The 10,822-nt window shown below is 56.7% G+C and overlaps 1 protein-coding gene across 1 annotated transcript in view; it reads left to right on the top strand.

The window, feature by feature from the left end:
* The first annotated feature begins 200 nt into the window (after window positions 1–200).
* NTNG2 (netrin G2) overlaps window positions 201–10,822 on the top strand; it is a 65,116-nt gene continuing 54,494 nt past the window's right edge. Inside the window, exons 1-3 of the mRNA XM_035016576.1 lie at window positions 201–268; window positions 4,000–4,130; window positions 4,369–5,064. Of these exons, the coding sequence (XP_034872467.1) occupies window positions 4,852–5,064 (213 nt within the window). The 5' untranslated portion in view covers window positions 201–268; window positions 4,000–4,130; window positions 4,369–4,851. The remainder of the gene's footprint in view (window positions 269–3,999; window positions 4,131–4,368; window positions 5,065–10,822) is intronic.

Below are 10,822 nucleotides of genomic sequence, written 5' to 3'. Positions count from 1 at the left end.
CCGGGTCGGGCGATGCGGGCGGCGCGGGCGGCCCCCTGCCCCGGCCCGCGTCTCCGGGACGGCTGCGGGCGGCCCCCCCGGCGGCCGGAGGGCGCCCCAACCCCGGTCTGACGGCCGCGGCGGCGGCGGCAGCGGCGCGCGAGGAGCCGCGGCTCGCAGCCCTCCGGCCCGCGCCCCCACCCAGCGCCGGCCAGGGCAGGCGGAGCGCCCGCGGGCGGCGGTCCGCGGCCTCCCGGGTCTGCGCTCCGGGAAGCTGCTCCGAGCCGGGGTAAGGCGGGCGGGGAGAGCCGGCGGGCGCGCGGGGGGGCGAGCGGCTGCAGCTTTGCCAGCCTGGTTTCATTTTTAAAGGGCTTCGGTGACCATGCAAGCCTCCCGGGCCCCGGGAGCCACTTCAAGCGGCCCAGCCAAGGCTCGGACGCAAAAGTTATTCGGTAGCTGCTGTTACTGGCGGAGGGCTGGAGTCGCCCGAGAGGGGTGTGTGAGTGTGCGTTTGTGGGAGCATCTTAAAGGAAAAGCTTGTCTTTCCGGCTGGCTTTTTCCTACCAGGGTCTTTTTCCATCGTGTGTGTGAGCGCGCGCGCGCGTGTGTGTGTGTGCGCGCGCGCGCGCGTGTGTGTGTGTGGTGGGGATAGATGTTGCAAGAATGCGTGCCTGTGTTTGTGAAAAGAAAATTAACCCTTCTCTCGCGCTACTCCTCCACCCCAATTTAATCGCCACCATCGACAGCCCCCCCCGCCCCCCCCCTTCCTCGCATCCCCTTCCCATCTCTCCGAAAACTGGGTCTGTGTGAGTTGCGCAGAGAAACTCTTGGCCAGCCGGGCTGGAAACTTCTTTCCGTGCGGGGGAGGGGTGGGCTAGTGGGGGAGGGCGATGAGCAGGGCCCGGCTTGGGGACGTGTGGAGTGCAACCTGGAACAGGGCGGCGCGCAGACTGGGGGAGCAGAGGCAGCGGGAAGGCGGGAAGAGGACCGTGGGCTCGCGGGGTCCGCCCGCTCCGAGTAAGTTGCCCGCCCGGGCGGGGGGCGGCGGAGGCCGGGGCGCTGCTGGAAAGCGGCGCCGGGAAAAAGAAGGCAACTAATTCCCGGGCGCTTTGCTCGGTGCCTTCTCTAACTGAGGGAGGCGGTGGCAACGGAGGGGGCATCCTCGGGGCCGGCGGGGCCTTTCTTAAAGGCGTGCTTATTAACTGCTGCCGGGGCTTGCACTCAACTTGGGAAAGACAAAACGCAGCTGCGGGACTGTGGGGCACGCCCCTGTGCGATGCACGCCCCTGTGCAGCCCACCCGAAGCTCGGACTCCACCCCGACCCCTCGGCCCAGCCAGGACCGACCCCCACGCCCCGCGCCCAGCCGAGGCCTCCTTCTCGCGCCCCACCCCCCAGCCCTCAACTTTCCGGGGCTCCCCGGCCGCCAAGAGGCCGTAGGGGACGCCGGGAGCGGATAGGGCCCCTGTTCCAGGGCTAGGGGGCACCCGGGCCGTGGGTAGCTAAGCTCCAGCGGTGCCCGGAGAACCCCCGGGGACCCGGCCAGGGGTGGAGGGCGGGAAGGTGACCCGGCCGCGGCGGGCTCCCCTTTCCTTTCTAGCCCTCGGGCACCACCCTCTTGCAGGCAGATCTCACTCCGCCCGGCTGCCCCCGATGGGAAGGGAGAGGGAACCTCGGGGTGGGCAGCCCCGGGTACCCCTCCTCCAGTGCCCTCCAGGGGCCCCGCACCCACAGCGCCAAGTTTCCCACGAGGCGAGGGCGCAGCCGGCAACTCCGGGAGGAGCCTGCTCCGAGCCCAGCCAGCTCCGAGAGGCGCTAATTCAATAAGACAGAGAAATCGGAGTTCAGAAATCCTGGTAAAATCTAATTTTCGGGTTTTAATACCCTGGCTATCAGCCCCCGTCGGTTCCTGAGGACTCTTAAAAGAAATAAAGCGCATTGATTCTATTTGTTTCTGGGAGCTGCAGTTTCTTAATAATATCAGGTGAAGATTTATTTTCCAAGGAGAAAACGATCCACCGGGATACAACCTCTTACTCTGAAATTTCCCTGGCTGGCTTCTCACTCCCTGCTTTCCGCCTCCTTATTCCGGAGACTCTTGCTTCTCTCCTCCCTCCTTGAGTGTGTGTGTGTGTGTGTGTGTGTGTGTGTTTTGTTTCTTTGTTTTTCTTTTTGGCAGAAGCCGACTGTAATATTCGCTTGCTGAGCTCACAATTCTCCCTATAATACCAGCAACGCCCCGTTGATTGACTAGTTGTAAACACATTTGTTACCCCACCCCCAGCAGATTGGGTTGTTGTTGGCTACCCCCCCCCCGAACACCCCATTTTCCAGGGAATGCGCAGCATTTAAACCAAAAGAACTGCAAAGCAATTAATAGATTTCCGAGTTGCTCCGCACTTCGCTCTCGGTGGCCTCCCGGCCTCCCGGCCTCCCGGCCTCGCTGCCTCCCCGCGCGGGTGCCGCGGACAGCGCAGTCCAACCCCCGAGCAGCCGCTGGTCCTGCAGATGAAGGAAGCCCACAGCCAGCGCCCGGTGTCGCCTCCCGTCAGGAGCTCCCTACCTGTTAGTGAACAGTTGGGAGTCCTCGGCTGGAAGAATTAATTAGGGACCTGCTGTTTTCTGGGCAGCTCGAAGCTTGGGTAGAGGCATCCAAACCTTTGCCGGCAGCGCTATTTTATTTTTACTACATTTTCTCAGGTTGTAAAAATAGTCGCCAGGCGGGTTCTTTCTGAGAGTTTCTAGCAAGGAGCCCATTCAAGGCCAGGCAGGTTCTATAACAGGTTTCTCTTTAAACAGCCAGAGGTGAGCAGTAAAAATATGGTCCCCCCTCGGCTCCTCATTCATCTCCATCAAGAGCCCTTCAGCCAGAGAAAGGGGGCAGGGGTGGCCTTAATGCAGATTTATGATTCCCCCCCACCCCGCCCCCGACCAAGAGCATGGGGCACTGGCTGGGGGCTTCTTCGGGCAGCGCAGGTGAGGGGCCAGCCCCCTCTGGACAATGTCCACCTCCCCGGTTTGTCATTTTTGGCAGCAGTGTGTTGTGTCTGGGGGGAGAATGGGTTTCATGGAAACGTGATTAACTCTTCAGGGACTCATCTGTGCACAATGTGGCCCGAGAAGGTGTCAGGTGAGAATCATGCTGAGGTTAGCAGCAATGCCGAAGCAGTTTGGGGATTAAGAGGCAATAATCATAGGTATAATAATCAGAATAATTAATAACGCCGGTGCTTCTTCTGTGACTCATTGCATAACCTTTGCCCTATTGGCTAGTATTTTTGGCCAGGATCCCACACTGGCCGGACTCAGATTCTCCTGGTGATGTATCCAGTGTCTGGGAACACACCACATTACTGGAGTCATGTTTTCTGCAATGTAACATTTGTCTCAGTTATAGCTATTTGGGCTCTTAAATAATTATCAGTAGCTTAAAATAGTAAAGCAATAATCATAATAGTGACTCATTTATAGACACACCCTCCAAAGATGATTGCAAAATTTTGGCCTTGATCAGAAAAATCTAATATGACAAACCATCGTCACTTCTGCGGAAGTCCTCACTGTCCCTAGTTTCTTAGCGCTGAAAATTAAATTGACCATTGCAGAATTCGGGGAGAGATTTATCGGCACCCGGTTCTTACTTGTTGGCCCCCACTTGGATCTGTACCTGTCTGTACAGGCTCGTCGGCTCCTATGGTGACAGCTTTGGCATTTTGACTTTTTGGTTACGGTATTCAAAGCCACCACTCAATCTTGACCCCTGAGTATGTCCTGGAAAGTCGGTGACCCCAAGCAGGGGCACTTCTGCTGCCCTAACACCCCCAGAAGAGAGGGGGGAAAAGCGAGTCACCTTTTAAATAATGTGCCCAATCTCCAAATGTGCAACTCTGATATTAATAAAAATAACCCAGTTTTCTCGGGAGACCTTGCTAATGCAGCTTCATCTTTTGCACATTTTGCCAGAGAGCTTTTGTTCTTATACATCTTTATCGTTCCCCCTTCTCTTTTTAATTTGTTGCAGGTGTTGTTGCTAATGAGCTCTCTCTCCTCCCCTCTTACAATGAAAGACAAGCCAGCCCCCGGGTACCTGGATGGATTGAGAGCCGAAGTGTCAGAAACTTCATAATAAGTTGCCGATGGCCACCAGCCAAGGTCAGCTGGCCCCCATTAGTGCCTGTCCCCACAAAGCAGAGCCAAATAAGCTTCTCCCCAGTTAAAAACCTCAGTCGCTTTTTTATGTTGCAGTCCAGCCACACAATTGTTGTCACTTTAAGCCCACATGAAAAGAAATCTCTTCTATTGGTCTGAGATGCCAGCCCAGCCCCACAGAGGGAACATGTTTCCAGCTAACACGTACACCTCCTGATTTTATTTTCTCTTTACAATGCAGGCTGGAGGGTTGTTTCACAGTTGTGCTGAGCACATCACACATTCAGGGCCCTTTAAAGACCTGGATTGATTGGAAGGACAAAAATTAAAAGCAATCTGATCCGACCTCATGCCAGATCCCTGAGGATTTGCTCCCTTTCCCATTTCCATCCACTGTCACAATTTGAGAGCCTGCCTGATTTGATCAGATTCACCTCTGGGAGAGGTGCAATGCCAAGGTTAGGAGGACACGAAGTTATGGGCAACTTTTTGATCTGCCCATCAGCAGTCTGAGAAACGCTGGCTCTGAGTTTTCCGAGTCAGCCTTTGGGAAGAAACAAGTTCCTCGCTCTTTGCAACCCGGCCGTGTTCGAGTCCCTGGGACATCCAGCCACCGTTGCCTGGTAGATGGGGCACTTTCCATGCTGAGGCCGAGAGTCCCGCCTGACCCAGTCGCTGCCTCTCCAGGGCCTCTCTGGGCCACGCCCCTGCGGACTGCTCAGCCATGCTGCACCTGCTCGCACTTTTCCTGCACTGCCTCCCACTGGCCTCTGGGGACTACGACATCTGCAAATCCTGGGTGACCACCGATGAGGGCCCCACCTGGGAGTTCTACGCCTGCCAGCCCAAGGTGATGCGGCTGAAGGACTACGTCAAGGTGAAGGTGGAGCCCTCAGGCATCACGTGCGGAGACCCCCCTGAGAGATTCTGCTCCCACGTAAGTCAGCACCCCCCCCCCCCCCGCTGTTCTGTTTGCTCAGGCCAAGGGGGAGGGGGTCTGGGACAGACTGGTGATGGCTGAGCAGAATGGGAGGACCAGATGCAAGGTTGACTTTCCCGCATCTCGGATTGGGAGCAGATGGCTGTCCCACCTTGGAGAAGTGCCAAAGCAAAGGCCACCCCCAGGGCTCTGTGGTCATGTGATGTCATTCTCTGGGATGGGTACCTTCTTGACCAGCTGACCACCAGATCGTTTTCTCTTGGGAAGACCATGGTAGTGATAGTTCCTGGGCCGGCCGGCGCAGACAAGCCCCGCCTCCGTAGTCAGGAAGTCAGGATCCTGGGCGAGGGAGCAGGGCACTCTTTGCAATGTTGCACTCTGTTCAATCCTTCTGCGGGACCACGTCCTATCCCACCTGATCCAATGCAGCAGACGGTTTTGCCAGGTCAGCGTATGCCACTCACAGAGCTGGAACTCTGCGGGGGGAAGGTTTGATGGATGTGCAGGGGGGATTCATAAGGAAGGAGTCAGACCAGGATGGACGGTGTGGCTGGCTCTCTTTTCAACCCCACCGCTATGTTCAGTGACTGCAGCCACTGGCTAAGTCAAGGGGACGGCGGCTGCTCAGGGGTTGTCACTTGAGCCCTTAATTAGAGGAGGATGGGGTCTTAGAGCCATGGACTACTTCAGTAGTCAGTGTTACCAACAACAACAGCGGTCATAATAGCCGGGACCATTCATGGGAGCCCCTTGCGTGCGGGCTAAGAGCTTGCTATGCAAGTCCCCCCGTCAGCTCAGCCAGGCTGATTCTCTGCTGTATAAAGGAGGAGTTTGGGGGTTGGGCTCTGAACCAGTGGCAGCTCTGGGCCTCTGATCCATCGTCTGTAAAATGGGCATTGTAGGGGCAAGTGAGCTGATTCACACATGTAAAATGCTGAGTAGGGCCTGACACAGAGCCAGTGCCCCACAGATGGTAGCTCTTGTCATTCTTGTTGTACAGATGGAGAAACTGAGGCTCAAAGTCCCACCAGGAAGTGATAAAGCTGTGATTCAAGTGTCTGGCTCCGAAGTCACTGAGCTAAGCTGCCTGCCGAGAGGGGCCTTCCCACTTGGCAGTGCCTTTGACCCCCACCCCCACCCCCGTGCCCGGCAGGAGGCTGGGCCGGGCAGCCAGGCTGCAGGACCTGATGGGAGGGGCTCATCGTCACCTTTGGGGTGGCTGCTGTCTCCATGTGCCCTTGAGGGAACCTCCGGGTCTCTGGGCTTATGGCTGGACTGAGCAGGTATCCCCACGGGGCTCCTGAGGACGCCTCAGTCCCATGGGGAGCTGCATTCCTATCACAGAGCAGTCAGCCTGGGAAGGTAGCTTCCGCTTGGACAGTCAGCAGTCAGTCGTGAGGCTGTCACTGTGGATGGTGGCTGGGCCGAGGGAGCCAGCTGGGGAGGGAGGGAGGGAGGGAAGAAGGCAACACAGGGCTGGGGGGAGGTTGCTGGATAGCTCCTGGGGACCACTGCCCTGGGGATCCCAGGGCCTCACTGGCTCAGGGATGAGCGAGGGGGTTAGCTCCTGAAGGTCAGGGGCAAAGCCATGTTGCAGGGCGGGGGCGGGAGGGCAGTGGAGCCCAGGTCTGAGCCTGAACATTAGGCTGGCAACCCAGCCCAGTTCATGCAAAGACTTCTCTACACATTCCCTGAACAGTCAACCTCTGCCTCTCATATTAGAGTCTTGACTGTATTCCTTCTCTTAAATATTAATCATTGCCTTAATGTACTGGGGGGAAGGGTGTGGGACAGGGCAGCTAAATCATAATTCATTGGACCAGCTTCTGGTCAAGGGCTTGAGGGGTGGAGATGGCCATCAGATGCAAGTCTGAGGCCCTCTCCTGGCCAAAGCTGGCTCAGGATGCCCTTAGCGCTGGACGTCTGCCCTGCCCCCACCCACTCTCACAGGGAGGACCCAGGGCAGCTGCCAGGGTGGGGTGGTCACCACCCCCCCAAAATCCTAAGGCTGCCCCACCTGCCCAGGCAGGTGTCATTGAGCGCTGGGGTCTGGGAGGAGCTGGGAGCCCTTCTTTCCTGGGAAGACAGGAGGGGAAGAGTAGCGTCTTCAACATCTCCCACATAGGTGGGTCCTCAGTGTCTCCACACCTGTCTGATGGACTTAAATATTTCATTACAGGCTGCCATCCCGCTCTGCCTGGCAGGCGGAGGGGGACTGGCTTCTGCAGGGAGCAGGGGGTCACATCCAGATAGATTCAAACCCCTGTGCAGGCTCCCCTGAGCAGGTCCTGTGTGGGTCTCATTTAATCATCTCCAGGATGCTCTGAGGTGGGTAGTGTTCTAATCCTGTTTTAGGGATTAGACAGTGTTGCCTAAATCCTGCCAAGGTCACTCAGTTTCAAAGGCAGTTGAGGGGGGGCGGGCAACTTATCTGCAGCCAGAGCCTGTGCTTACTCCCCAGGTGACTCGGCCTCCTCTCTCTGCGCTTCAGTTCCCTCCCCTGTAAAGGCCAATACTGTATGTGGGGCACAGGGCTGGCTGGGGGAGCGACCTGGCACACAGTAGGTGCTCAATGTGCAGTAGGTGTTATGAGCTTATTATTGTTGTTAGGACGCCCTCAGCTGTGTCCCTGGCTTTTCTTCTTTGCCTCTGTCCAGACTGGAGGACGCCGCGCCCTGTATTTCTAGTCTCTGGGCAGCTGGCCTACGCTGGGTGGTCAGGGAGCTCGGACTCCTGCAGGCATGGTCGGCGGTGTGAACCACCAGGGGGCGCCCTAATGGTAGCCAGCCACCCACTGACCTGTTAGCGGGGGCCAGTGCCCAGGGGGTCCCTGTGGCCACTGCCGGACCTGTCCCCACATCCAGCCAACGGGTGTGTGAGCCCTGGAGCACCCCCAGGGTGCAAGGGGGGCCACGAGGCAGCCACCATTTTCAGGGTTCAGGGTGCAGACCCTCCCTCCTGCCAGGCTTCCCGTCCTTCCGCAAGGCCACCTGAGAACTGAATTGTAAATTCCAGCCTGGCGAGGAAGGGGAGGGGGGAGAAGACCAAGATAAATGAATAAATAAAAACCTATCCGCTCTAAATGCACAATGAGAATTAATAGGGATGAGCTCTCAACCAAGGATCCGAGGGCAAGGGCAAAATTTCAATGAGGACTGCAGGAGAGGACAGGCAGCCCTCCACCCTCCATTCTGGGCCAGCCTGGCCACGCTGCAGGGCCCAGGGGGCGGGGGAGGTGGTACCCACAGAGGCTTCTCAACTCTTGTGCTGTTGGGTATGGGGAGCAGCCCCACAGTGCCCCCCAAACACTCTCCTTGTGCCTCTGGAGACAGAAGCTAACCCGTGAGTCTCAGGAGAGAGATGGTGAGGCGGGGGGAGGTCGGGAAGAGCAAGGGGGTGGGGTGCTGGCCACAGACCAGGCGGGTGGTGTTTAAAGCGATCCTACAGGTCCCCACTTGCTACCTAAAGTGTAGTCCTTGGACTCACCTTGTTAAAAATGCAGAATCCCAGGCCCAGCCCCAGACTGCTGAGTCAGAAACTGCATTTTAACAAGAGATCCAGGTGATTCAGAGGCATGCAGGGTATGGTCTGAGAAACGGCTGCCCTATGTAATTGCTTGGTGGTGGGTGCAACCCGTGGCTGATGTTCCCGGGGAATCTTTGTGGGTTACGTGGTGAGTCCCTGTGGAAGGAGATGTTGAGGAGCAGGAGGCCCGGGAGTGAGGGGTGGAGCTGGGAGCTGATGTCCCTGAGACCCTCTGGAAGCTTCCACAGAGAAGCTGTGGGTATCCTGTCTAGAAAACACAGACCTAGGGTCTGAGGACCCAAGCCCCCATCCCAGCTCTGCCATTCTCAGGCAGGGTGATCTGGGGCAAGTCATTTAGATTCTCTGAACCTCAGGTTCCTCATCTGTACCTGGGGGGGTGACTTGCCTGCCCCACCAGCTTCCTGGGAGAAGGAAATGCTTTTCTCAGAATATCTACAAGTGCTTGAAGAGAGTGAGTTCTGTTCTAGCGACAGGCTTTGATATGATCATTAATCCAATCTTGATCCTCTTGATTTTGAAATAGATGAACATTAAACTTTTTATCCAAGACTTTACATGCACAGGAGTCTTGGTCTTGGGCTTGACAGGGAAATCAAGAAAAGGCCATGAAGGTGTGTCTTTGAGCACCCTTCTTCCTCAGCACCTGCTTTACCTTCTCTGTGCCTCAGTTTACCTAAATGCAGAGCACATGGCCCTATCTCCCCGCCCAAGGGGACATTTGGGCTGATTAAGACAAATGGCAAGTGGATCCTTGAGTCCTCGAGCCCCTCCTCACCGTGACATTGAACACCATATGTAGAATCAAGGTCATAGATGTCCCGCCTTCTGCCTGACCTCAATGTTCACGAAATGTTCCCACCAAGGAGTGCCAAGCTGACGGCCCACTGGCTCAGGCCTCCTTCCCCCTCTGTGTTCCTGGCCCCCAAACCTGAAGGGGAGAGCATGCAGAACACCTCACCCCCGCCCCCTCCTCTCCTCAAAGAGAGAGCACGGCAGATGTTACGAACATACACTACTAACAAGGCATGGGGAGACAGAGCTGATGTGGTGGGAACCCCAGAGGGATGCAGGCCCATCACTCCTGCTGACCCTGCGTGCTCCAGCCTGCCACGCTTCTCACCTCGCCCTTGCCTGGGCCGCCTCCTCTACCCGGAATGTCTTCCCTTGCTTCCTTCATTCCCAAGGCTTCCACATTTACCTGGAAAACCCCAGCTCAGTTTTCAAGGTTCAGGTTGGACCCTACCTCCTCCAGGAGGCTCTCTCTGATTCCTTAACCCAGGTGGGTAGAAAGGCCCCCATCTGGTCACATCCCTGTCATTGTGCTCACTGACATTGGCCTAGTGGTTTAGGGCTCGGGTCCTAGGGGCAGAGAGATAGAGGTTAGAACCCCGTGCTGTGGGACCTTTGGCATGAGGCTTAACCTCTCTGAGCCTTATTTCCTCAAATTGCTGCTATTAAAGGATACACAATCACGACTGTCATGAGCACAGCCCCTGGCATATGACCGATACTCATTCATGTGGGCTGTTGTGCTCCTGGTGTTTGCTTTTGCCTTGGACTGTGAGCTCCCCAGAAGTAGGGCCGTCTCATCTTTCCGTCCCCAGCACCTCCCTCTTGGCTCAGTCAGTGCGAGGTAAGTGTTTAATGAACAAATGGTTGGGCCAGTGGAAGGTCGGTGTGATCCGGGAAGACTTCTCAGAGGAGGAGAGATTAGAACTGAATCTTACAGGAAGAACTAGGGTTTCGATCAGGGCAGAGGAAGCACCTAAATCTCCTGCATGTCTCCATCAGAGCCCCTGGTTCGTGGGATTTGCGATCGGATAACACCAGGAGGTCTGCACAGCTCTGTTCTTAAGTAGGAAGCAACTTTAGAACCTGAGCTTCACCCAACCCTTAGTTAAGGCGGCTCATTCTGTTGAAATGCCTGAGGCAGGGCCCAGCTCAGGACAAGAATAGTTCCATGCATGACATCTTGTTGCACAGTGAAGTCTCCTTCCTGGGGAGCAGTTGAGTGACAGGCCCGGGGCGGCGCTGCTGGGAGGTCAGCGCCCACACGCGTGAGATCCTTGCCCCTTACTTTTCTTAAGGGAACGGCTTTGGGTCCAGACACCCCATGGAGGGTGGGCACAGTGCAACTAGAGTGCAGTGGGGAGGGGAAAGGGCCTGGAAGGGACAGCTTTCCAAAGAGTGTCAGAAGATCTAGAACTTT

Source organism: Mirounga leonina, unplaced genomic scaffold (genome assembly GCF_011800145.1).
Source record: "Mirounga leonina isolate KUSES-001 unplaced genomic scaffold, KU_Mleo_1.0 Mir_170, whole genome shotgun sequence".
NCBI lineage: Eukaryota > Metazoa > Chordata > Mammalia > Carnivora > Phocidae > Mirounga > Mirounga leonina.
Note: the sequence above shows the minus strand (reverse complement) of the source record. Positions and strands in the feature narration are given on the sequence as shown.